A 27,445-nucleotide genomic window follows, 5' to 3' on the forward strand; every position below is an offset into this window, starting at 1 on the left:
ATATATGGCAGTATGGTTTTATCACATGAATGATTATACAACTCAAATAACCATATTGTACCATTGCGTTGCATTAGTTTAACCATACTACTGTTGTGTTGTTTAGTATGGTGCTGTCATTTTACAATTTTAATGTGGAAAATGCATTGCATGTTTGCAAAAATGTTTAGTAGAAATTAAAGGTAATTCAATTTCAGGTCAGGACTACTTCAGAGACCATCTGTGAAAAGAGATCACATCCCAGTCACCAGATGATACCTCCAACTCTTCTGATGAAAAGGACTTCTTTTAAAGTATGAAACGCATACAGTCAGGAAAATGACACACACACACACACACACAAAAGCTTTAAACTATCTGTGTGCCTGTGACAGTTCGCTGTCCTTTTCTGCATATCGCAGCGCCATTTTGTGGTCCGTTCTGCATAACAAGGTGACTCATTGTTGCTTATCGCGGCCAAACCACTGGCCCTGATCGGCCCAAAAGTGCGTCAGCACACCAGGAAAATGCCCGGTATGCCAGATTACCAGTCCAGCCCTGGGTGTATGTAAGAAACAGATCCTTTTTTACTCTAAATTCTCCTCACTGCCCAGAAGGTGGTGATATGCACAAATAATGTGAATTGCCAAAAAAAGAAAGTGAAAGTGGAGATTTATAGTAAAAATTGGCTTAAATATTGATCTGTTTCTTACCCACGCCTATCATATCTCTTCTGAAGAAATTGATTTAACCAAGTCATATGAATTACTTTTATGCTGCCTTAATGTGCTCTTGGAGCCTCAAAGTTCTGGCCACCATTCACTTGCATTGTTTGGACCTACAGAGCTGAAATATTCTTTATTTGTGTTCTGTAGAAAAAAGTCATATACATCTGGGATGGAGTGACGGCAAATTAATGATGAGAGAATTTTCATTTTTGGGATATCTATCCTTTTAATAGACCAGTACTTTTGTGCTGAAGTACATATGAAAGCAAATACCTTTGTACTTTTACTCAAGTGGAAATTTAAAAGGAGTCATTTCACTTTTATTGGAGTAATATTTCATCAGGTTATCTGTACTTTCATTCAACTACAGGATTGGTGTACTTTGTCCACCACTGGGAATATAAAACTTCATAAGCTTGACCCTTTGACCATTTCTGGTGTTTTGCACAGCAATACAGATAGTATAACAGTTCATCTCATAGTTTGGGGTATTCTCTCTCCCCGACAGTGCTGGAACTGTTCAATCAACCCCATGTGTACCATCTCCAGGCCGTTCTTCCCTGCTCCATTTTTATGCTCTTGTTTACATTTGTTGAAGGCTCCAGCAGGCCTGGATAGTTTTGAAGACCACAGAAGATCATTTTTGTGGTGGCCCACGCTTCTAACTGCTTTGTCAATGTGAGTGTGTGTGGTCATTGCCAACCCTTTTGGCCACAGTGCAGGCTAATGGCCAGCAAAGACGTGAAGTATAGCTGTCATGGTCTGGTTTGTGCCTGCAAGCCACATCTAGAGACTTTTTTTCTAAACATGAAGTTAATGGAGCAGACAGGTTATGTGTGGCAGACCCCCGGCCACTCAGTGGAGGTCTTGGCTAACTGTGACCGCAGAAGACGAGTGTTTGTTGGGGTCTGAGGAAGTGTACTCTGCTTTGTTAATGCTAATTTCAGCCATGCAATCAGGTATGTGTACACATGGTCAGATAGTCCAAAAGACCCCTCACAGACATCTGGAATCTGTTTTTTCTCTGTTTTATTTTTGTAATTTTTGGCTCTAATTAGACAGGACAGAAGGAACTTATTGTCGAGGGGGAAACGGGATGAGGACATGACTGACCTACCGACCGTAACTTTACACTCATATATATATATATATATATATATATATATATATATATATATATATATATATATATATATATATATATATTATACCACTATACAGTAGAGCATAAAAGCGTTTGACCACTATAAAAAAAAATATTTAGCATTTTTATAATTAAATTTAATTTGTTTCATAACAATTTAAATTATCAGCTTAGCAATTTGAGTGAACATTTACATTAAGAATTTCTTAGTATAAGATGTGCCCCACTTTTGATGACCGCATATGTTTCAAAGAGCATCTATTGTGCTTCAATGGAAACAAGGAAATCTGACCTACTGTACAAAGGAGTTCACATGATCAATGTTACAATTTTCCTTATACAGTATAATGAGTGAGCTAGAAAAAGTGTTGGACCTTATATATTTCCTACTCATTTACATTTATGATGTTTATATTTATAAAACTTCTAAAACTTGTTTATTGCCAGATTTTCAATGCAGTCTGGACCCCATTATATATATCTTTACAAAATATATAATAATAATAAAGAATACACCAAACAACGTGTTTCCATCATGACAGTATGATTTAGTCTCAGTATGTCTCACCAAGTGGATGTTACTTCCAGTTTAAATCTAATTTGCATTAATACAAACATGTCTATTGTAAGTATGTCCCTGGAAAGTTCTGTGCTTTAACAGGGCCATGCCATTGACTTAAAAGAATGTGACTGAATCTTTCCTATAAATAAAAACCATCTGAGGTGGCAATCCAAGGTCATATTTTCCAGCCTGGAACAGAGACGCCAAATAACACAGAATTACTCCTTTTTTTTTTTTTTATCTGTCTGTACCACAACAAGTGCATATAGGAGGATGTCCTTTGAAGGATGTGGTCTGTCAGCAGCTTTTAGCTACAACATAGATACTCTTGCTTTTTTGTTTTTCTAGTAGCCTTAATCTGATTTGGATTTATTTGGACTGAGGAAATTGTCCGGCCTTGAATTAAGCTAAAATATTTATTGTGAACTGAGAAAAAACCTTGGCAGTTGTTGTACAGTATCTGAAGATGTAAATTTGCATTAAAAAAAAATATTTGGCCAGGAAATTTGTTAATTTCTTCTTTAAAATTAACAATAATCTATCAGCAACCTTAGCTCCTCAAAAGTCTTTTGCTTAGACAATTTACTTGCCTCATAAGGAAGAACAGAGTGAAAACTTTAACTCTGTGAATTACTGAATGAAACGAATGGAGTCAACCAATAAGATCATTTAAAAGTAAATTTTTACTTTTAAATAAAAGTGATTGACACCTAGGGTCATGGATGCAGCATCATTCAAACACAATTGTTTTCATTAAAGGTGCCATTGTAGAATATCACTATTCTCAGTTAGCCATTATCAATTTAATCCACAAGTGAATGCCCAATAACAGGGAAGGTATTGAGATTTAGTGGAATTCAGCAGGTCATCTCGGGGCCTGAAATTCGGCACGGGATTGTGGGTATAGCGCACAATTTTAATAATTCCTGCACGTTCATAGCACAGGAAATACAGTGCAGCTGTGAATTATTAAACCAATAGATACAGATGTACAAATCAAATCAATAAACTTGTATTTGCATCAAACTAACTCCTGAAGATGCGTGAGTAAATCCGCTCTATCTTTCCCTCTCTCTCACGTGCAGCTGTTAGCAGCGCGGTTGAGCACCTGTTGAATGCAGTGTGAGCTTTGTAGATAATGTGCTTTGTCAGATAGTTACTGAAATTAAGATGTTACAGATGTATAAACCTTTCTAAACCTGTTAATTTGACATGCAAATGGCATTATACTGCGTCTCCGTTAGCGAGTGTCACGATAAAACTATCGCTCCTGTTAATAATTAACAAAACTGTTAACATTGCAATCGCATGACATTGAAGCGATCTATAGTTTTGATGCCTTTCGTATCTTGCCTCTCCATCATCAATTATAATGCAGCACATTTGACAAGAAATCAGAAATACCAAAAATGCTTTGTGTACCTGCTGAATGGTGAAGAGAAACACTTAAACACCTTTTACATCTCTCATCTCCATCCAGGGTCAGAAATGAACAGGTGATCTGGGCAAAAATGCCCCCTAATTTCAAATGATGGGGGAAAAAAATGCCCCCGTCAAGAAATCTTATAGTTTTTTTAAATGACATCTGATAGACTATAGGCCAACTTCCAAATACATACATCACGATCTTCATTGGGATTTTTACTGAACATCATTTGTTTTGTGTTGTCCGTTGTGCAGAGTCAGTAGTGGATGATCGTGCCATAATTGTTCGGTGTTGAGCTCACATGCTAAATTAAGTGACAGCTCATCCATTAGTTCAAAATATACTGTCCTAATGGGCGGTTCTAGAGCCCCACTGTTAAAACAAAATCCTGGAATCGCCTATGCCTAATAAGTAGGCCTACTGTCACTCCCTGTGCTATAGCCTACTTCCCATCAGTTCATCTTACTTATGCATGTTTTTGAAAAGCTGCCTCACCTGCTAGAAGCCAAAAGTGCCAGAAGGATGGATATTATATATTTAAGTTAATCCGGTCTGAGAGAACACAAAATCTAATGTATCCAAATGCTAAAATGTAGTTAATAATATTAACAAAAATAATATCTAGATAAACGGCTTGATGTGATATAAAACATTATTATAAGTTTTTTTTAAGCTCCTCATTCCAAATCTGGAGAAATGCTGTCTCCTCAATGTCCGTGCATTCATTTTTTAGGCTATGTTAATTTAATAGCCAAAATGTTTGGAAATATGTGAATGAGAAAAAAGAAAGAAAAAAAAGATTTATTTCAGAACCAATGCACATTTATGAATTTTTTTTAAATTATTGAAACATGCCATTATATAAACAGTTACTGATGTAATGTGAGTCAACATCATTTTATTCAAATGTTACAAATTGTAATTGATTTCTTTAAAAGTGCAACTTTTTGAGTTAAGGCATTTAAATGAAAGGACCCGTGTGGGGTAGTTATTCTACTAGTGTTTTGTCCATGAACACAATATTTTTGAAAGAATCTTTTAATTCAACAAATCGTTCTTGTTCATTTCCATTGATTCAGTTGTAAACAACTCTGTTTTGGAGGATTACTAGACTCACTATAATTATCCAAGTGACTTGAGTCTTTTGAATCTGTTTACTAAAACGCTTTGTTCAGTCACCAAAAGATTAGTTCTGTCAACATTTCTACAGATTTCTAATCTTAAGAAATCTTTACTGAACAATTTTTTTTGAATAAAAAAAGGTATTCAAAAGACCGAGAGTCTTTGGGATTAATACAATTCTCCACCACAATTATACAGATGAGGATACAATGGAAATAATCAAATCCACATTCAAATGGAAATATGAAGGAATGTAAACATTCAAATAAATGAATATAAAGACTAATCTCATACTAAAAGCTCACATTAACTCACTAGTGCAGAGAAACACTTCCATCTAGTGGACAATCCTCTTATTGAGTGAAAGTGAATCATGTACATTTTAATTATTGTGTATGATATTTATCTTGTTTTTAATGAAAAATACATAATTAAATCTAATAAATAAAACAGTTCACCAAAGACTTTATACAGTGTCTTGGTAAAGCTTCTGATTCCCAAATTCAGATATTTTAGTAGTAAACAGAACCTCTAGAAATGTTTTTGTTTCTTAGTTCACCCAGTTGCCTTTTCTGCATATTGTAAATAACTTTGTCCATTTCAGTAGCCGATAATAGTATTTAAATGCTACAAAAAGATATTGATATATCAGAGATTAGGAAATGAACAGAGTCAAAGATGTATTTATTGTAGAACATCAAAGGAATTAAAGTAAGAGCTTGTTGTTCAACAACTTTATGCTGTCCCTCCTGCAAGGTATATCATTTATAATCACAAATACCACCTAGTTCTTAGTGTACACATCAATAAGTGACAAATCTGCACAGTTAATATTTTCATTCATTGAGAGCAATAACAAAACTTAACACAGAATCAGAACTCTTCAAATTCTTGTTTAAAAGAGCAATCTACTCAATCTTGGCTTTTATAGAGCATTCTTTTCTTTACATTACAAATTTTAATAGGTATTTTAAAGGGAATAGTGGAGGCAACTGCTCTAGAAAAGTCCTGGCATTGTGCTTTATTGGCACAAGTACGGTTTCCGATCATTCCTAAGATCATTCATTTTCGATGCCTCTAGTGCACATTATGAGCTCCTTTGAACATGCACTGACAATCTTCAAGATACTGTAGGGAAAGATGTTGCTTTTTCTTTATCGTAGATCCATTACTTTACATGAAGTCATCTGAATCATAGCCATCCTGTATAAACATAATTTTGAGTCATCATGTAGCACAGTATTAATAATTAGCAGAGTAAAGCTAAAATGTATCATTTTTGTTCCACTACTATGCATGTTAAGCTGATTTCAAAAAATTACTCCAGCTGTCTCTCCAGCCAAAAACGACATATTACCTCATTAGTGGTCATGTTGTCACTCTTCATAAGTGATGAATAATTCCTAAAAGAGAGGCAGATTTTGTAAGTACAACAAGGTCAATATACACTGCCACACTTTCAGTTTGTGAATGCAACTTTAAATAACAAAGGTTTCAGAGAACTGATATAAAAAACAAATTCAAATTCATAAAGTGCAAGCGCACTGAATAGCGATCAGACATGCACAACACCTTAATTCATCAATGTCTTTTTTCTTCTTCATTTCCTCCTTCTCTTTCTTTTTCTGCTCTTGTGTCTGAGCTTTCTTCTCGTTTCTCTCCTCTCTGTCCCTAGACTCTTTCTCGGCAGCAAGATCAGGATTGTGCTCCTCTTTCGTTTTCTCCAGTCTGTTGACGATTTCGTTAATTTTCTTCTCTACTGCCACAATTTTCACCTGTTCATATTAAGGTTTTTCATAAGTAATTGGGTATTTTATAAAGGATTTGCAGCTATTTAGAAGATTTGAAGTTGCACGGTGTTATTACTTCTACAGAAACAACATTCCCAATGGTACAAGCAGATTGTTGAAGAATCTTTCATCATACCTCCTTCTGTCTATGAAATCCTATCTGCCCGACATCCATGTCTGCAGTTTTTTTCAGATTGCTCCATGGTGTGTAGACAACATTAATATTGTTCATTTTGCAACCTGAAAACAAAATGGTTATATGTAAACAACTTAAACGTAAGTGCTAAAAACAATTCCTTTGTTTATCTCGAACAACGCTTGTACCTTGAATGCTGTTGTTTTTCACCAGCTGTGCACAGTCAATCAGGACTTCTTTTGGTATGTCTTCTATCGTTATACCCTTCAATCAAGGAAATATCTTAATGAAGTGACGTTCTCAAAAGAAAAGATTTTTAAGAACAAAAACTTGATGTTCCACAAATACCTTGGGCATTCTGAGATATACATGGGCAGATGAGAGCTTGTCCACATGGAACCTGGAACCACAAAAACATTCATGAAGATTCACTTCAACTATAACATGAATACCATACCACAGCATCTGATTTTAGTTGCTAACTGAACAAATACTAAATTTGTTCTCACCAAATATCTTCAGGCCATCCATATTTTATAAGATCTTCATCTGAAGGGGGAAATAACAGCTGTCACTGGCCAGCAAGCAGATGATTATAAAATAAAATTGTTGATGAGAGAATCAGTACATACTTTCATATTTGTCTTTACCCATGTAGATGGTATAGGGTGGTGAGACAACTGTAAAAGAGAAAACATGCCAATTTTTAAGGTTTCATTTGAAATATGGAATTATTTTGAAGCAACTTCTGTACAGGACAATGCTTAAGCATTCAATTAACACTGGTGAATTAATTATTATACAGTATCATTTTTTTATTATTTTTTATTATAAAATTATAATATATTTTCTATATAAATAATGTTTTATTGTTTATTACATTAATATACATGTAAAATATTTTTTTCATCAAATCTAATTACACTTTATTGTATTACAATTAATTAGTAAATAATTGATATATATATATATATATATATATATATATATATATATATATACACACACATTATTTTGTATATACTACTAACATTAAATTTGATGACTAAATTATATATATATGTGTAATGTATTACATACTACATAGTAAATGAGCAAAAGAGAGAGATATATGTGTATGAGGAGTGGTGGTGGAGTAGTGGGCTAAAGCACATAACTGTTAATCAGAAGGTAACTGGTTCAATCCCCACACCACCACCATTGTGTCCTTGAGCAAGGCACTTAACTCCAGGTTGCTCCAGGGGGATTGTCCTTGTAATAAGTGCACTGTAAGTCGCTTTGTTTGCCAAATGCATAAATGTAAATATATAAAAAAACATTCATCAAATTTAATATGTTTAAGTATTAAATTGAATTCATGTATACAGATGTGGACAAAAATATTGCCACCCTTGGTAAATCCTAGAAAAAGTTATCCAATAGCAACTTGGCCTGTGTGGAAAAAGTATTTCCCCCCTTAGTTACTAAATCCTCAAACCTATGAAACCGCATGGCCTGATTACTGCCAACCCTGTTCAAATCAAATCAACACCTAAATAGACCTTTTTCAGCAGCATGAAGTTGGATAAAATGTCTCTCCCAGTAGCACTCTATGCCAAAGTTGAAATTCCAGAAATGAAAAGAATATAAAAAAATAAAGTGGTCACATCAGTCTGGGAAAGGTTACAAAGCTATTTCAAAGGCTCTGGGACTCCAAAGAACCAAGGTAAAAGCCAATATCGCCAAATGGAGAAAACTTGGCACAGTAGTGAACCTTCCCAGAAGCGGTCGACCTTCCAAAATTCCTCCAAGAGCACAGCAACGACTCATCCAGAAAGTCCCAAAAAAGCCAAGGACAACATCGAAGGAACTGCAGGCCTCTCTCGCATCAGTAAAGGTCACTGTTCATGACTCCACTATCAGAAAGATAATTGCCAAAAATGCCATCCATGGAAGAGGGGCGAAGTGAAAACCACTACTAACCCAGAAGAACATTAAGGCTTGCCTGAATTTTGCCAGAACACCTAAAACCTTTTGGGAGAATGTTCTGTCGACTGATGAGTTGAACTGTTGTAAAAGTGGAAATGTTTGGAAGACGTGTCCAATACATCTGCCGTATAGCAAACACAGAATTCCATAAAAAGAACATCAAACCTATGGTCAAGCATGGTGGTGGTAATGTGATGGTGTGATCATAAAGGAGAACGTCCGTTGATCAGTCCGTGAGTTGAAGCTCAAGCGCAACTGGATTATGCAGCAAGACAATGATCCAAAGTATAGGAGTAAGTCCACTTCTGAATGGCTCAAAAGAAGCATTTAAAGATTTGGATGGCCTAGTTAAAGTTCTGACTTGAACCTGATTGAGATGCTGTGGCAGGACATTAAATGGAGAGTTCATGCTCGAAAACCCTCCAATGTGGTGGGCCAAAATTCCACCACAGCCTGGTGAAAGACTGATCTCTAATTATTGGAAGCGTTTGTTTGCAGTTTTTGCAGCTAAAGGTGGCACAATCAGCTATTAAGTTTAAGGGGCAGTTAGTTTTTCACATGGGTGATATAGGTGTTGGTTAACTTATTTTGCTTCAATCAAAAATATATGTATGAAAACTGTATTTTGCGTTTTACTCTGGTTGCCTTTGTTTTATGTTATATCTCGTTTTAAGATCTCAAACAATTTAGTATGAAAATAAAGAAAAATAGAAGAAATCAGAAAGAGGCAAATACTTTTCACAGCACTGTGTGTGTGTGTGTATGTATATATATATATATATATATATATATATATATATATATTACACACCTTTTGCACATTTACTATGTAATTATTTGAAGTAGTTTGTTGTACCATGTAAATACCATGGTATATGAATATGGTAATCATAACAGTACCATGGTTTTACCATCTAATATCATAACTATGCTATTGTACTTTTTTGTAAGGGTGGTGTACAAACAGCTGTGCTAAATATACATATATTGATGGGTCACCTTATCTAAAATAACTATTTTAGGATGCCATAACACAATTTACAGCCAAGTAAAAGTGTTTATACTCTCATTGTTGACATCAACAGAGCAAACAGTAGTTCAATACTCACCTGCGCTTGTGAAGTAAAACACCATCTTTCCTCAAAGACACAACCTTTAGAAGGTTACAATTAAAATATAAAAACACCTAAGATCACATTAGAGGTAAATGGGATCTATAATGATGTATATTAGAGGCACATGCCATGTGTAAAATCCATTCCGACGAAAACAGGAACGTTCGGAAATTGTCACCGGAAGTTGTCACGAAAACACGCTAGTTCCGTTTCCGTTTGCGCCACTTGCGAGTTACACAAGTTTGGCGCGCTGTTTCAAAACACATCGCGGGAGAAACTGAGAGACATTTGCTACGGATATTTGTGTAAAGGACGGATTTGACAGCAGACTGAAAATCGAGCAGTATTTGTTGTCTTTGGTAAGTGGTTTTAATCAATCTGTATTTTTACTGTTGCAATAATTGGTGAGGTGTTTCATGTTTAGTGTTGAGTGAGGAGTTTTTTGTGAGGGACGCTTGTTGACATCTTCGCGCTTAAAAAGGTGCGAAGAGGTTCTTGTAAGGCAAATGTTTTGAGGTCGATCAAATGTTTTTCAAGTATTTGCAAGATTAGTTGTCTATTTGACATATTTTCGTGATGTGTTGCTTATGTTGTGTTAGAGTTTTGTTTTCCGTGTTTTTGAAAAGGTCATGCATTCAGAATATATCTGGTACATTATAATTGGGCTTTACCTGTACAGTTTAGTTTTCTTTATGGAGTGTACTTCTGATGTGTATAGTTAAAGTACTTTCAGTCGTCTCATTTTAAGTGAGCTGAGGATATAAAATACTTCCGAGCTTTTACTAAGCTAGTATAGTAAGCATGAATGGGATTTAAAGGTAATATTATACGACATGTAACTGAAGTTTGTGAAGTGAAATATGTTTTGAGATGATCTCATATTTTCTATTTTATTTTCATATTTCAGGTGATTTGAGGATGTTATCTCGAAAAAGAAAGCATGGCTCTCCTGATGCTGAGAGGTATGTAATGCATTTCTATAAGATGTTTGAAATGTTCTGTGCTTTTTTTTTTTTTTTTTGGACAGAGAGTGTGAAATAATTAATTTATTTTCTTTAAACCCTCCCTCAGCAACCCATCTAAGAAGCACATAATAAGCCCGAACAGTACTCCAAGGAGACGAGCCACTAGACAAAAAGAGAATATTCCTGTCTCTTTGGCATCACCCCAAAAGACTCAAGCCGCATCACATTCTCTCAGTACACCCAAAAAGATGCAGAGGTTCTTGTCATTAGAGTCTCCCCCAAAAAGAGCTTCGCCACGCAAAACAACTCTGCATGCAGGGTCCTTCTACAGCAAGCAGAAACCTCTATATCTCACACCTCTTGAAAGGAAACTGTTAAAAGAAGCCAAATCTCCACCATTGATCTCAAGCAAAGATCCATCACACCCCTCTTCAACTGCTGGGTGCCCTGTTAAAAAAACAGTGCATAAGGTTCCAAAGAAAGTCACTGGTCCCCAGTCTAATCTGAAAGGTTACTTCACTGCTAAACCCAAGATTAAGAGTCCATCTGACAAGAAAACAAATCCATCAAAGGGCATACAAGAGCGACCTCAAGCACCTTTTACATTTAACAGTATGAAATTTAAAGGCAAACCCAAGCTTGTTGTGGGAGCAGCTTTCTTCAACACAGGAAAGAAGCCCACATCAATGTTCAAAAAATCTGCTCAAAAAAAGCCCAAACAATCTTCAAACTATGACAAACCCAATGCTCAGAACTCCTTAAAGGAAAAAGTAGTGACAACAGCACCAGGAGAGCGTTCTCCAGTCCGTCATGCCGTCTTTTTAAAAAAGCACCTGGAAGTGCCCAAAACGGCAAGTAAACATGCCAACGATGAAGTTGCTGAGTCCAGTGAGTCAGCACAGGTGGCATTGAGTCCTACGCAGATGTCCCCTCGTGAACTGGCCGGTTTGTATGGTATTACAAAAGAGTTAAAGGTGGTTTTGAGGAGATCTTTTAGCCCCAACAAATCCTGCTGCTCTGAAGGTTCTAGCCAGGTAGGATGTTTTAATTAAATCGTCTGATTTTCAAATATGAAGATTTTTTTTAGCTGTATCTACTAACCCCGTGTGTAACTTTGTTTTCCAGATCTCACCCAGAAAAACTGATTTGGTCTGTGATGTGAGTGACATGCCTTCATCAGATCACAACAACTCCTTTGAAGGTATATTAAAAATAAAAAAAAATCACATAATACAGTAGAGGAACTACTTTCCTGATTCGAGGTTTAAATGAAATAAATTGGTATTTTAAATAACATTATTAGTATTATTATTTTTTAAAGGTGCACTCATTTACTTTTTGTTCGTGTCATCTTGGACCAACAGTGACATCTAGTTGTGTGGATGCAGCATCATTCAAAATCACTAGTTTTCTGTTACAGATGCCATTTTAGAAATTCACAATTCACAGTCAGCCATGATTGATTTAATGTGAAAGTATCGAATGCTTACTGAGAAAGTGAGTAGTATTCAGCTGGTCGTGTGATTCTAAAATTGCAGCCCCCATGAGGGTGCCCCTCATCTCATGTGAGTGCTCATGATTTTATACATATGTTTCAAAATTAAAGTTCATTTCTTTAAGAGTTAAACTTTTTATGGATAAAAGAATTATTGTGTGAACCTTTAATTTTGTTGACTTGGTTGAAGGTGCACTTTTTTTTAATATGTTGTCTTGGACTTACAATGACACCTAGTGGTGTGGAGGCAGCATCATTGAAACACTGGTTTTCAGTAGCCGATGCCTTTGTCGAAACATATTATTCACAGTCAGCCATGATTAATTGAATCCATAAGTGAAAGTGTCCAGTAACTGGGCGGTTACTGAGATTGAGAGAGTACTATTCGGCTGGTCGTGTGATCCTAACATGCAGCCTCCACAAGGGTTACTTCAATTTTTATCTTTAAACTAAATGCATGTTCTTATTGCTTTCTCCTTGATTTTGCTTGAAGTTCTTGACCGGTTTCGCAAGGTTCACTTGATTGTATCGTGTTACATTATTTTAAATATGATTTATTTTTTTGTCTTTAGAAGAGTCATCTTTGTATCCCATCTTTGGCTCTAAAAGGTAACACAGTCATACATGCATTGTTTCCACATACATTATAAGAACTAAGTGCATAACATTCCTGTGTTTGAAAATATATGCACTTTTAGTTAGCCTCTATAAATTCTTATTATTGTCTTTTATCTTAGATCCCAGAAAAAAGGAACTTTGTCACCTCCACTCAACACCAGCACCCCATCTGCACTGACTGGAACCCCTGCTCTCAAAGCCAAAGAGAGGAGTGTCATTAGACGTGAGATGAAGAAGCAAACCGATAACCAGCTCATCATTGTGAGTAGAAAGTGGAATGGACATAAATAAGTCAGTGATACTGACTTTACTGGTTAATGTTTTGTTTGCTATGTAGGATGCTGGGCAGAAACAGTTTGGCGCTACCACTTGTGATTCCTGTGGCATGCTCTATAGCACAGATAGTCCAGAGGACAACTTCCAGCACACACAGTTCCATCAGCGCTTCCTGGACACTATTAAGTTTGTGGTGAGCTGTCTTGATGCTGATCAATGCAGTCCAGAAGTTGTAGCATCATATTGTATTGTAACTGTATTGGTGATTTTGCGTCGATTTTTAGGGCTGGAAAAAAGAGAGGGTTGTAGCTGAGTTCTGGGATGGAAAGATCATTCTTGTTCTTCCTGACGATCCTAAATATGCAACTAAAAAGGTATGCCCTCAATGACTGCTGATAGAACATTCAAGCATGTGGTGACTCTCCACAAGTTCTGTCCAGCTAAATCTTTATAAGCTAAACTGCTCCGTTTCAGGCAGATGATGTGAGACGCATTGCAGACAGTGAACTGGGCTTCCAGCAGGTTACTCTCAGCAGCCCGAGCTCCGCTAAAACCTACCTGTTCATTAACAGTGACAGAATGGTTGTGGGATGTCTGGTGACTGAGAACATTAGACAGGTGTGTCTTTGCAACCATAAAGTATTTATGCTGTCTTGAATTAAAACCTGATGTTAGTTTGTATTTGTTTACATTTGTAAGTGCATACATTTAGGCTGTCACTATAGTCTAGTCAGTGCCTCAAACTTGGAAATTAACAAAAACTACAAACATAGATTTTCATTAAAAAAAAAAAAAAAGACTATTTGAAAGCTGTGAGGATTGGATAAATCTTTATGTATTAAACACAAACTGGGTAAGTTGAATGGAGGTTTATGCCTTTCTTTGGAGCTATCATGACTGTTAAGCGAGGTTGTAAGTACTTGGATTTTCTAGGCATTTCGGGTGCTGGAGCAGCCAGAGAAACCCAAAGACATGAACAAAGAGGACTTCATGGAGCACCACAGAGCCTGGTGCTGCTCCACCATGCCAGAAAAAGGCATCTGTGGCATCAGTCGTATCTGGGTCTTCAGTCTGATGAGGAGGCAAGGCATTGGCACTCGAATGCTGGACACTGTTAGGTACTAAACGTTTTAGGATTAGCCTTTAGGAAATCATGACCTTTTAGATGGGATTTTGGATAAATAAGTTTTGTGTGTGTAACATTTGTTTCTATTTTAATTTAGAACGTCTTTCATGTATGGAAGCCACCTGACCAAGGAGGAAATCGCCTTTTCTGACCCTACACCTGAAGGCAAGCTGTTTGCTACAAAGTACTGTGGGACACCAACATTTCTGGTGTACAACTTTGTCAGTTAAAAGAATTTTCTTTTAGTTTTACTGCATTTGTTAATGATGCTGAGGATGTTTTGAATGGATTAAAGACGTTCAAATGTTGTTTATTAGGTACATGCCCCCTACGTTGTTCCTACTTTGTACTTGGAGAAAATCTTTGTCTTCCTCTTTGAGACTGAGGTTTTGTTTTTGATGTGATTTCATTAATTCATATGAAGGGAACAGTTTATCATAGCTAAAAGATTAGTTCTTTAATTGTGCCGTTAACAGGTTCAGAATTCTGTCATTAATTTCTTCTGATAAAGTTTTGTAAGGAAAACAATTTCAATTGTAAAGTGCCATGTTTGAGTTTGTACTTTTAATAAATGATCATATTCACATGTTATTTGTAGATAACGTTCACTGTGATGAACTATGAATTTCATTCATGAATTGTCTAAAATCAGTTTGGTGTAAAAGTTAGGCTAAATGAATGGGAAATACCTGTCAAATCAATTGTTAGTTTGTGTTTATACAAACAAGAGTACAAAATAAAGACACGATTTATTTTATTTTTTAAACGGCATTGTGGCCACTAGTTTCTACAATTTATCTAAACATAAATGTCAAGAGTACATAATGATTTATTTCTTAACAGCAAAGTATTTACAACATGACAAAGAAATAACCCACAAAGTAAAATGACACAAGTAAAACAGTAACAGTAATACATTTCAGTTGGACAGGAATTTAATGGTTAATCAATTACAATGACCTCACTGTCTTTATTACAAAGCTGGTTGTTGGATTCCAGCACCTGGACAATGTGAGCTGCAGAGGGTCTTTTATGAGGGTCTTGTTCTGTACAGAGACAGAAGAGCTCCACCATCCTCTGGTAAGCTCCACCAAGAGTGGTTGAATCCAAAGCTGGTCGAGTCCCCAGTCTCTCGTAATATGCATCTTCATCAAAGTCTTCCTCGTCAAAGGAGTCATCTAAGAAAAATATAACAGTCATAACAGGCACTTCAAAGAAAAATGTCATCCTCACCACAATTTTCTTTTAACCCAGGACACACACTCGGGTATGTACTTTGAAACAAACAAAAATAATCCATTATTGTGTCAGCTTTAATGACATAAAATTAAGAGTTTACAAGTTTGTTTGAGCGTTTAAATTGATAGACAACAATTATTGCACCCAGAAATAATTGTAAAACAGAACTTTCATAGAAAAAGGCCATTCAACAGGGCTAAAGTCACACCTTTAGGAAAATGTGCAATTTTCTGGTAACAAAATGTATCAAAATCGAAAATGTATTTCTTTATATTGAAAATGTATGGAGCAATAGTTTGAATGAAAACAAAAAATATAAGTTTGTTCTGTTAAACAAGCTTAAAAAAACAACAAAAAAAAAAGTGGTGAGGGTTTATAGTGATTTCGTGTAGATATAGGGACAATAGATATCGTGCAAAATTTGTCAACTAATTTAAATGATTTTGAGACAGCAAGATGCTTAAATTGAGAATGCGTATTCAAACTACTTCAGAAAAGGGTGCACTATTTCCTGGTTACACAGTTGGCATTTCAAGTATTGCATAACATTTACATTTATGCATTTGGCAGACGCTTTTATGCTTACCGACTTAACCCTAAGTGCATTCAAGCTATTCAGTTTTATCAGTTTGTGTGTTCCCTGGGAATCAAATCCATGATCTTGGCATTGCTAGTGCCATGCTCAACCAGTTGAGCAACAGGAACTCAACAAATATAAACAAATCAATCTCCATTATGATTAGATCCGTTAACGTGAGCCCACTTTGAACATTTATAGTTTACCACTAAAACATTTTACCACTTAAGAAAAACAATGCTTTTAATGGGGGCCTTCAGCTCCTACAACAAGGAAATGTTTTCCTTGTTGTATAAAATAGATTAGATATCCCCAAATAGATTTAATCACCTTGAACAAAACACTGGAAGAAAATTAAGCACATGTCTCAAAATAAATTTGATAATTTCTGGGATTTTCATTAGCTACATGAATTTGCAACATTTTTTATTTTATCCCCTTTTCCCAATTTGGAATACCCAATTCACACTACTTAGTAGGTCCTCGTGATGGCGTGGTTACTCACCTCAATCCTGGTGGTGGAGGACAAGTCTCAGTTGCCTCAGCTTCTGAGAAAATCAATCCACGCATCTTATCACGTGGCTCGTTGTGCATAACACCGTGGATACTCCCAGCTTGTGGAGGCTCATGCTATTTAATGCGATCCACACACAACTTACCACATGCCCCATTGACAGCGAGAACCCCTAATAGTTACCACGAGGAGATTACCCAATGTGACACTAAACTCCCTAGCAACTGGGCCAATTTGGTTGCTTAGGAGACCTGGCTGGAGTCACTCAGCACAACCTGGATTCGAACTTGTGACTCCAGAAGTGGGGTAGTCAGCGTCAATACTCGCTGAGCTACCCAGGCCCCCGAATTTGCAACATTTAGAAAAATGACTAAATAAAAATAAAATTGCCTCAAAATCAACATTACATGCAATGAAAATTTTACAGTGCATTGTGACAAACAGGTGTTTAGGAAAGTGCTGTGGTATTTGTTATTTTTGCTATTTAGTGTATTGGGTGAAAATAAAATGTGCCTATTGTACCCTACTATTAAAATTATTCTTCACATGGTAAAACGTTTTTGACATTGCAGTTTTGACTTGGAAATGAGCTTATGCTTAAACAGTAAAGCTGTCTGTGTGATATTGCATTACCATCATTATCATTATCATCACCCTCCGTGTCCAGCATCTCCAGGTGAGGGACAGAAAGAGACATCATCTCCCAAAGCGTGAGCCCATATGCAAAGATATCAGATTTGTCAGTGATGATTCCATCCTCCAAAGCTTCCTTAGGCTTCCATGGCTCAGTTCCAATGTAGCGGGCCTTTGGATCACTCACTGAGAAATACCAAAGATCATTTTATCTCTCAAATTATCATAAGAAAGGGGAAACATAATATTGAAATTTGACATACCCTGCATGTTCTCATCCAGCAAGAGAGACACGCCAACATCACAGATTTTTATGCTTTCAAAGTCGCCCTTGATGACAACATTGCATGATTTCATGTCTCCATGCAAAAGCTTTTTCTCATTGTGCAGGTACTGAAGGAAAATAATTAAAGGTACACATTAATACAAGCTCAAGATGGCGAGTGCTAATCAAATAAAAAGCAGTTATCTCTATCAATAGGATCATTGGTGGTCAATGATGTTCACACCTGTAAGCCACGTGCAACATGAAGAGCCACTTTTTCAATAGTGGCCACTGGAAATGCTTGTAGGTCCTCCTCTCTTCTCCTCTCAATGAGATCATTTAGAGACTGCTCGCCACCATACTCCATCGCTAAACACTTGGAACCGTCCTTTGCTGTGGTAAAAGCTCTGAACCCTGAGTATAGAAAATCATAGTAAAGATCAGTCATGTCTGAATGATTTAAGAATTTTACATAGATTAATATACAGAAATTTTAGGCAATTTAGTCAACATCTAAATACACCTTCATCTGGTGTATGCTATTCCAAGAAAATGAAACATCTGTCTTTGTAATCTTTCATTAAATGTAATAACTTTCATTAACTATCTCAAATGACATCACAAATTCCACTTACCTTTCAACCCCTTCACTCCAACTACCGGTCACTTGTAATGATTCAATCAATTCTCACACTACATTGTTTTTCCCCATTAAACATCCCTTAAAGTTTTCCCTCAGATCAGATTTTGGAAGTAAAATGAGGAAGAAATTGCATTTCACATTGACGTTCAGCCATGGATTATACAAAGGAATATTTACCAACGATATTGGGGTGGTGCAGGTCTTTTAAGATCTTTGCCTCCTCGCACAGACGCTTCTGATAGACATTCATCTGACTCTTTGCACACTTGATGTTGATCTTCTTGATGGCCCATGGCGAATTAGTCTGCTTACCCATCCTGATGTACAGACAGGTTAAACATAGCTTATGATGCATAGATGTTTAAACGTTTCTATTTCACTAATATGGAGTAGGTAATGCAATATGGATCTACCTGTTCATGAGATAGACATTAACTCCAGTCCCACAGCCAAGCTTCTTCATGAAGGGAGAGGCAGGAATGGTGACTGGGGTCCCACATGCACTGGCTAACAACAAATACGTATTATTTATTATGGGAAAACTGCCATACTGTCCAAAAGAAACAGATCACAATATCTGGGTCAAGATAGGTGAGAAACCCATTTAAATAAAGACAACCCCTAAGTTAAATTACATTAAATGTACTTAAATCATTGAAAAAAAAAATACTTTTAGAAGGAAATCAGACAACTCTACCTGGACTTTTCACTTTTGCAGGCTTGCAAGGTGTTTTAAAGGCACAAGGTGACTGTTTACTGGCCTCCATTTTTCTAAAATTAAGAAACATTTGATCATTTGTTTACATTGCCACAATACGAAAAACAAATACACATTTAAAATATGAGCAATATGATGTAAATAATTTAAATTACACTCGAGATAAATGTCACAGCTGCTGAAATACGCGCCCGACTTTCAAATCCACCCGTTTGATTGACGTCATGCGAATATAGAGCTACTGTGTCCGTAGAGGGACAATGTGTGCGTTTTCGCTTATTTCTTCAATACCTCACTCCACATTATAATATAATATAATATAATATAATATAATATAATATAATATAATATAATATAATATCATATCATATAATATAATGTTATATAATGCTCAATAGATCATTAATTAAAGGGATAGTAAATAATTACACATTTCTGTTTCGCTGGATAATATTTGTCTTCTGATACAACCAATATCGTGATTGTCTTTGTATTAACATGAAATATTTGAATATATACAAACAAACACAATGTAGGATTGCAATGTGGATACAGAGTAACTTTTAAGGCAACAACACCAATAGATAAATTCAATTAAATACATTAAAATAAAATATCAAATTGTCAGGGGAATAAAATGAAAGTTTGGAGAAAGAGTTTCAGATATTTCATGGGTGCATTTTGCTTTTTGGCTTGTCCAACGGTGAATGTTCATAAACTACTGATCTATGATTTAATGATAGTTACTGCAAGTTAAAAGGGTCTTTAAATGTAGTTTTAAAATCTGTTTAATCTCACAAAATCAATAAATTATAGCCTACGATAAAGTTTTGAAAATAGATATAATTATTAGTACCCTCAGTTTATACTACTAAACTGTAAAATTACCATGATATGTTGTTTTGTCCACTAGATGGCGTCCTACTATCTTTATAATAATAATAATTATTATTATCATACATTTGTGCCAAAAATATTTCTTAAATGTTCTGTTATGCCAGAGGCATAAAATGATCTTCTTTGGAATGTCCAATAACTTCAATGTAGAGTGTCTTTTTCAAGCTTCTATATTCAAGTTACTTTGCTGGGGAGAAAGAGAGAGATTGAGAGAGGGAGGAAGAGATAAAAACTAATTTGAAGGCAAAGCAATGCTTTGCAAATCACTTCCATCCAAGATTAGAATTTTCTGATAAAAATCTTTAAACAATTACAAATTAAAATCAGAGGAGAAAATGCTCCATAAAACAGCAATGACCCAAATGCATTAATAATAATAATAATAATAATAATAAAAAGCTTTTCAGACAGAATTTATAGCTATAAATATATAATCCTGTATTTTATATTGTTGTAATGTTGCATGTTTGGAGTGGAAATTAGCTGCTATCATTAAACTAAAGGACAATCTGTCCTGGAAATATCTATTTGACAGTCTTGTACGGCCATTGAACATTAAATTAACCTTCCACTGGCCATAAATCGCTTCACGAATGGGAACACAAGTCAAAACCAAAAGCAAAGAAATACTTCATCAAAAAGCCATGCGATATGTACAATATCACAAAGCAGAACATCTTTACCGCAATGGCCTGAAGCATGACATTAACTTTCATATGTTTGGCTCTGAGGGTTTGTGCTATATTGTCTGGCAAATTGTCTTTTCATACAATGCCTTGAGCAAAGTGAAGAAGATAATGCTCCATTCTGTTATCGCTTAAAAAATTATAACAAAAGCACTTGGTACTCATGAGAAGTTTATTTGCTTTTACTTCGTAAATTCTCTGTTAAAAAAGATTTTAAAATACGGGGTGTTTAAAATAAAGGTTGCCAATTAAACCTTTTGCATTGCTCTACTTTTTAATGTCACAGTACATAATACTGTAGATTGTTTTAATTATGAAGTCTAGTTCAATCAAATCTGGTTTATAGTATTTATTTAGCTGATGCTATTCTGCTAAATAAATACTTAATGCAATGTTAACTGGAACCAGAAGTGTTCAAAGATGTTTGTATCTTGCATTTCTCTTTTTTGTATTACAAATAATATTATTATATCTGCATACAAATTTGAGTGAAAAAGTTTAATCGTAAAATGAACAATCTTTTGTATTTTTTGTCCCCCTTTAGCAAGTTTGTGCAAAACCTGATGATTCATGCTATCCAACATGTTTTGAGTTCCATAGAGCATCATGTGTGCCTCAATAGAAGCAAGGAAATCAAAATTTTGCTTTTTGATTAGTTACCTAAACTCAGAAAATAACTCTTTGGCTGAGCTTGATTCAATCTTGGACAGTGGTTCCATATGTTTGAAATTAAATGAGTGTTCTTAAATAAAAATGAACATGTCATTTAAATACTTCAAGTAGAGGGAACCTAACTGAATCAAGTAAACCCAACAAAAGTTGTTATGTCAAAATAACTCAAATTAATCTCTTTTAATAATACACTCACTAGTTTCATTAAATGTTAGCATGCTAAATACATTCTGGTATGTACAACTGAATACAACTTGATCACAATGTTTAGCACAGCAATTGCTCAATGGAAAAAGCAATATTTAGAATATTCAAAATGCCTTGGTCATCAACCTAGGCTCAAACTGAACTCTTCACCATGATGATAACCCCCAAAACTACAACATTACAGAAATTCTTCCAAATCTCAACATAGCAAAACATTAAACACTAACAGGTTTCTCCATTTATATTCAGCTTGCACATAGACACATAAAATAACATTTATTTTGCACATTTATTCTCCCTGTCGAGTCCCATGAAAACCATGCTGGGTACTAGAAATTCTCTGCCCAGTTTCTGTTAACCATAGAAAAAATATTAATGTTGTCCCATTGCAAATAGATTAAGAAAAGCTAACAACACATTTCTTAAATTTTTTTTTGAATCAACTCAATGTAAAATTAAGTTAATGTTTTTTTTAAGTGTAGAAACAGTGCAGGATTTTAAATATTAAGCATTAATTTTGTAGAAATATTTCCATAAAATTGTAGCTTTATAGTTTTGCCATATTCAGTAGTCTAGCAATCCCTACCGGTGGTGATGGTGGCCTGCTTTTGCTGAAAAAATAAAAACAATAAACAAGTTAAATGCATTGTAATGGAATGAGAAAACGTTCAATTTTGTAGTCAGCCAATACAAGCTCTAAAGATATTGAATTCACATTGTATAACCTGCTGTTATTTTTGCATACTACATGCAAATGGGAAAATTCACAGCCTCCTGTTCAAGAAATGCATTCGTAGACAAAACAAAGAATTTACAGGCACAGACCTATACATATAAACCTTAATAATCATTCAAAATTAAAAGCAATCCAATTAAATTAAGATATTTATCTTTGTACTGCCTCTTGATTTTTTCCAAAGTCATTTCAAACTGAATTTCTACATTTGGTACGTTAAAAATACTTTATTTTATAAGACAAAACATAGGCACATTTGTTATTGGGGATTCTTAAATGTTGTATACTTTAGTGCTTAATCTTCAAAAATGTATTACTCAATGAATAAACAGATTATACCTCTTTATAAATGTTATTTATAAAACTATGTTCAGGAGAGAAAAAGGCAAACATTGTTCACACCATCAGTTTTTAATAATACTTAAATGTAACATGCATTTCAGGCAGGCAATCAATCATCAAGGACTTTGAACCTCCATATTGTCAAGTAAAGTGTCTTTCTTAAGTAACTTCAAGGTGCGAATGGATCTCCAGACCCCTACATAACTGTCGCTTATAGATTGTCTCGCAGACTCCCCATCTGATTGGACCGCTGGTCTTTCTAGTTGTATGGATTCTGCAACTTTATTCTCACGAATGGGACCCTGGTCATCGCCATCAACTGATGCACTCAGGCTGCCATTCAGAATACTGTCAGGATTGTTCGGAAGAGTTTCCGTATCTCCATCAGGCTTGTCTGGTTCTACATAAGGATCTCCTGGAAATACTTCATCCTTGGTGGCCTCGTCCATATCTTGGTAGGTCACCTTCTTTTGAGTTTCATGGTATTTCACCACACAGTACGTGATGGACCCGACGGTGTTAACCACGACGCCTGCTACAAACAGATTGGTTGGTGTGACATCATTAAAGGCCAGCATGCCCACCGTGATAGTGGCTATACTCTTTACCACACCTACAAAGCTGGTGGTCACAGCAGAGTTGATATAGGTGCAATGCAGTGTGGTAAAGTTCATTGCACAGCCGATGAGGATGCAAGCACAGAAGATACCTGTGATAAAAGGGTTCTTCCAACCTTCATAGGTCCACATGTCTATGGCATCCATGCTAACAATGGAACAGATGAATAGAACAGGAGAGGCCACTACGGCAATGGTATACTGGGCTGTGAGTGGGCCATAATCGCTGTCTGCACTTGCTTTCTGGATGAGCACCAGGTAGGAGGCGTGGACAATCACAGCTAAAACACCAGTCACGTAGCCAAAAGGGTCACCTGCGAGATCCCCAGCACCTGCCCAGAAACAAAGTGACGAGGTGCAAAGTTAAACAGACCATACCCAGTGTGCTGTACATAAATTTATGATCATAAAACAGGCTCAAGAGAAGTGTAATACAGACATTACATGCATAGGTGTATAATATATAGACTGGCAGCCAAAAGTTTGGTATAATTTACAGATTTTGCTATAATGTAAAGAAAATGGTACTTTCATTCACCAAAGTGGCATTCAGCTGATCACAATGTATAGTCAGGACATTAATAACGTGAAAAATTAATATTACAATTTGAAAAAAATTAAATAACTTTAACAACTTCAAAGAGGTCTCATCTAAAAATCCTCCACGTGCAACAATGACAGCTTTGCAGATCTTTGGCATTCCAGCTGTCAGTTTGTCCAGATTCTCAGGTGACACTTCACCCCACACTTCCTGTAGCCATAGATGTGGCTGTCTTGTCGGGCACATCTCATGCACCTTACAGTCAAGCTGATCCCACAAAAGCTCAATGAGGTTAAGATCTAACAGTCTTTTCCAATTATCTGTTGTCCAATGTCTGTGTTTCCTTGCCCACTTTAAACTTTTCTTTTTGTTTTTCTGTTTCAAAAGTGGCTTTTTCTTTGCAATTCTTCCCATAAGGCCTGCGCCCCTGAGTCTTCTCTTTACTGTTAAACATGAAACTGGTGTTGAGTGGGTAGAATTCAATGAAGCTGTCCGCTGAGGACATGTGAGGCGTCTATTTCTCAAACTAGAGACTCTGATGTACTTATCCTCTTTTTTAGTTTTATCTGGCCTTCCACATCTCTTTCTGTCCTTGTTAGAGCCAGTTGTCCTTTGTCTTTGAAGACTGTAGTGTACAACTTTGTGTGAAATAATTTTTTTTGCAATTTCAAGCATTGTATAGCCTTCATTCCTCAAAACATGATTGACTGATGAGTTTCTAGAGAAAGCTGTTTCTTTTTTGCCATTTTTTTATCTAATATTGACCTTAAGACATGTTAAGCTTAAGACTATTGCAAACTGTGGCAACTCAAAAACAAACACAAAGACATTGTTAAGCTTAATTTAACAAACTAAATAGCTTTCAGCTGTGTTTCATATAATGGCAAGTGATTTTCTAGTACCAAATTAGAAATTAAGCATGATTACTCAAGGGTAAGGTGTTGAAATGATGACTGCTGGAAATGCAGCCTGTCCAGATAAAAAATTACTTTTTTCAAATAGCTATGGTGCTGTTTTTTATACTTTGTGATCAGTTGAATGCCACTTTTGTGAATTAAAGTACCAATTTTCTTTCTGAAATCTGCTGTAATCTACATTATTTTGGCTGCCAGTGTGCGTGTGTGTGTATACATATATATTAGTAGAAATATTACATGTAGTCTCTCATTAGGTTACAAAATGGCATCAATAAAATAAAAAAATAAAAAAAGCAAAATGCTGTGTATATGTGACACTTTCAACTACCACTTTATGAAATTACACTAGTATTTTATGAAAAAAAAAAAAAACTTGGATTAAGGTGATTTCTAAAAATAGAAAAGGGACACAAAAAGCTGCATTTCTAAGTTTTAATCTGCTAAATTCACACTTGCATTATCCGTGTTACTGTGAATGTGCAAGCTCTATATTTATACATTTATTTAATAAGTAGTGTATTTAAGTACATAATAAAGTACATGTATTTACACTTCAAAATATTAAGATTTATTCATTTTAAATTAATACATTTCCATCAAATTGATGTAATCTTCAATAAAATAACATTTAAAAAAACATACACATTTTATGTTTTATTATAATATTTTTAAAGATTGCATAGTTCTATTGGGTGGAAATGTATTTATGAAATTGAAATGCATAAATCTTAAAAATAGGAAAAATGTATTAAATACAATTTTGTAGTTTTGTATAATTATTATGAATAACTTTTTTGTGTTATAACTTTGTTGACTTGATTGTAACACATTGTTAACATATTAATATTATTTATATAATCATGTATTGTGTTAAAATGTAATTAATAATTATTACAGTTATTACTGTACTACATTTTATTTTCACTTATTTTTTAAAAGGACAAATTCACAAATGGAAGCAATAATTCCTTTGAAACTTTTCTTTATTTAAGCCCCATCTGGGACAAAAGATGGCAAAAACAATTCATTTGCAATAAATATCCAACATATTCTTACCAGCCAACACAGCTCCTCCAGTGGTGATGAGAACTGCTAATATAACCCCAGGTGATGGGATCACATTCTTCAGAACACACACTCCAATTCCTAGCGTCACCAAGGGCAAGCATCGCTTGAACACAACATACATGGGCAAACTCAGTCCTTTCAGAGACCAGAGGGTTAACGTGGACTGCAAAGTGGCCAAAATGCAGACACTCGCGAAAACTTTCACTAACTGAAAGCTGAAAGGTGGAATGTCTATTTTGCCTAGTCTCCTCAACACCTCTAATGTGAGCGCCGCAGTGCTACTGGTCATGCACTGAATTAAAGTGAGATATGTGAAGCTATAGGTCGTGATGAGGAATTTTAACAAAATATTGAGCGATCCCGAAAAAAATCCATGAGCGACAGCCACCGAGATGCCCAGCAAACGTCCTTTGCAAACTTCCATGTCTTCCTTGTAATGTTTTAAACGAATGGTGGACGATTCAGATGATCAGATCAGATCTAAAACATTAACCATTTACATGCATTAAGACAAAACTCAGCATGAAGTCCCAACAGTACGAGCTCCCATGAATGAGAAGTGCGCGCGAATATAACACATAAGCATTAAACTAATCGAAATGAAGACGAGCTGTTTATTAGGAAAAGCCAAGCATGTCCTCATAGACTGGGGGTTCCCGGAATCTCCGTATTACGCACTCAATGAGTCCTGAGTGCACTGCTGAATATTCACCTCCGCGCTTCTGTCCTCCCGTGCGTAATTCACGAAGCTCTGTGGCTGCATGTGCGCTGCTGATTAAATGCGACACAAGGCGCAGCTCTGTTTCCATCTCTGTGGAAGGTTTACATTGGAGTCCACTGCAGCCAATCCATTAACTTAAATGAACTTTACACTTTTATTGAATGGATGAGGTCTAGAGTACTAAAACAACTAAACAGGTTGTAGGCTACGTAAATTAGAACTATAAACTGTTAGGTTGCCTTCCTTTTGAACCAGCTCCAGCTCTACATGCAAAATTACTAGATTATCTCTAGCTGTCGTTTGAGCTTCAAAACTGTGTGTTAAATGTCGCAAAGGCTTTATATCAGTTATGGCGGTTCAAGGTAATTTGGTTAACAACATGCCTTTGGAAAACACTTACAGTAACTTGAATCCTTAACTGGCATGCACTTTATGCCTACTATTTATTTATATGTACCCTTGTGGAAAGAGTGAATAATATTATAATATACTTGATAAAAGTATCTTGATAAAATCTATCTATCTATCTATCTATCTATCTATCTATCTATCTATCTGTCTGTCTGTCTACAGTGCCTGGCAAAAGTATTCAGACCCCTGACCAATTCTCTCATATTACCAAATTACAAATGGTACACTGAAATTTCATTCTGATTGATATTTTATTTTAAAACACTGAAACTCAAAATCAATTATTGTAAGGTGAAATAGTTTTTTGTTGTTGGGAAATATTTTTCTGAAAAATAAAAAACTGAAATATCTTGCTTGCATAAGTATTTAACCCCCACACATTAATATTTGGTCGAGCCACTTTTGCTGCAATAACTGCTTCAAGTCTTTTGGGGTACATAACATATGTAACAGCTTTGCACACAGTGACGAAGTGATTTTGGCCCATTCTGCTTGGCAGATTTGATCCAGGTGGACTGCAATTTTCAACTAGTGCCACAGATTCTCAACAGGACTGAGATCAGAACTTTGACTGGGCCACTGTAGGACATT

At 35.6% G+C, this 27,445-nt stretch overlaps 4 protein-coding genes across 5 annotated transcripts; 1 reads left to right on the top strand and 3 right to left on the bottom strand.

The window, feature by feature from the left end:
* Positions 1-197: 197 nt before the first annotated feature.
* On the top strand, positions 198-15,034 carry LOC127623873 (N-acetyltransferase ESCO2-like). Of its 2 annotated transcripts, none has more exons than XM_052098453.1 (11): positions 198-293; positions 10,878-10,932; positions 11,042-11,969; positions 12,061-12,136; positions 13,003-13,039; positions 13,168-13,309; positions 13,386-13,517; positions 13,609-13,698; positions 13,799-13,942; positions 14,258-14,442; positions 14,548-15,034. In XM_052098453.1, the coding sequence occupies exons 2-11, from the start codon at positions 10,889-10,891 to the stop codon at positions 14,678-14,680; spliced, it is 1,911 nt and encodes a 636-aa protein (XP_051954413.1). In that variant the 5' UTR covers positions 198-293; positions 10,878-10,888; the 3' UTR covers positions 14,681-15,034. The 2 variants fall into 2 exon arrangements, with proteins under 2 accessions (XP_051954413.1, XP_051954412.1); XM_052098452.1 differs by lacking the exon at positions 198-293 and adding an exon at positions 10,223-10,329.
* Positions 5,649-10,147, bottom strand: LOC127623890 (coiled-coil domain-containing protein 25). The gene is made up of 9 exons (XM_052098478.1): positions 9,965-10,147; positions 7,520-7,567; positions 7,397-7,436; positions 7,236-7,287; positions 7,076-7,151; positions 6,888-6,991; positions 6,534-6,736; positions 6,319-6,364; positions 5,649-6,164 (listed from the first exon to the last, which is right to left on the bottom strand). The coding sequence occupies exons 1-9, from the start codon at positions 9,987-9,989 to the stop codon at positions 6,135-6,137; spliced, it is 624 nt and encodes a 207-aa protein (XP_051954438.1). The 5' UTR covers positions 9,990-10,147; the 3' UTR covers positions 5,649-6,134.
* A 169-nt stretch (positions 15,035-15,203) lies between the features above and the next one.
* On the bottom strand, positions 15,204-19,253 carry LOC127623882 (lymphokine-activated killer T-cell-originated protein kinase homolog). The gene is made up of 8 exons (XM_052098462.1): positions 19,195-19,253; positions 19,019-19,092; positions 18,735-18,828; positions 18,499-18,638; positions 17,923-18,092; positions 17,677-17,806; positions 17,414-17,599; positions 15,204-15,628 (listed from the first exon to the last, which is right to left on the bottom strand). The coding sequence occupies exons 2-8, from the start codon at positions 19,086-19,088 to the stop codon at positions 15,393-15,395; spliced, it is 1,026 nt and encodes a 341-aa protein (XP_051954422.1). The 5' UTR covers positions 19,089-19,092; positions 19,195-19,253; the 3' UTR covers positions 15,204-15,392.
* Positions 19,254-22,695: 3,442 nt separating this feature from the next.
* LOC127623881 (solute carrier family 35 member D3-like) lies at positions 22,696-26,290 on the bottom strand. The gene is made up of 2 exons (XM_052098461.1): positions 25,711-26,290; positions 22,696-23,528 (listed from the first exon to the last, which is right to left on the bottom strand). The coding sequence occupies exons 1-2, from the start codon at positions 26,144-26,146 to the stop codon at positions 22,696-22,698; spliced, it is 1,269 nt and encodes a 422-aa protein (XP_051954421.1). The 5' UTR covers positions 26,147-26,290.
* Between the last annotated feature and the right edge of the window lie 1,155 nt (positions 26,291-27,445).

The sequence above is a fragment of the Xyrauchen texanus genome, chromosome 30 (assembly GCF_025860055.1).
Source record: "Xyrauchen texanus isolate HMW12.3.18 chromosome 30, RBS_HiC_50CHRs, whole genome shotgun sequence".
NCBI lineage: Eukaryota > Metazoa > Chordata > Actinopteri > Cypriniformes > Catostomidae > Xyrauchen > Xyrauchen texanus.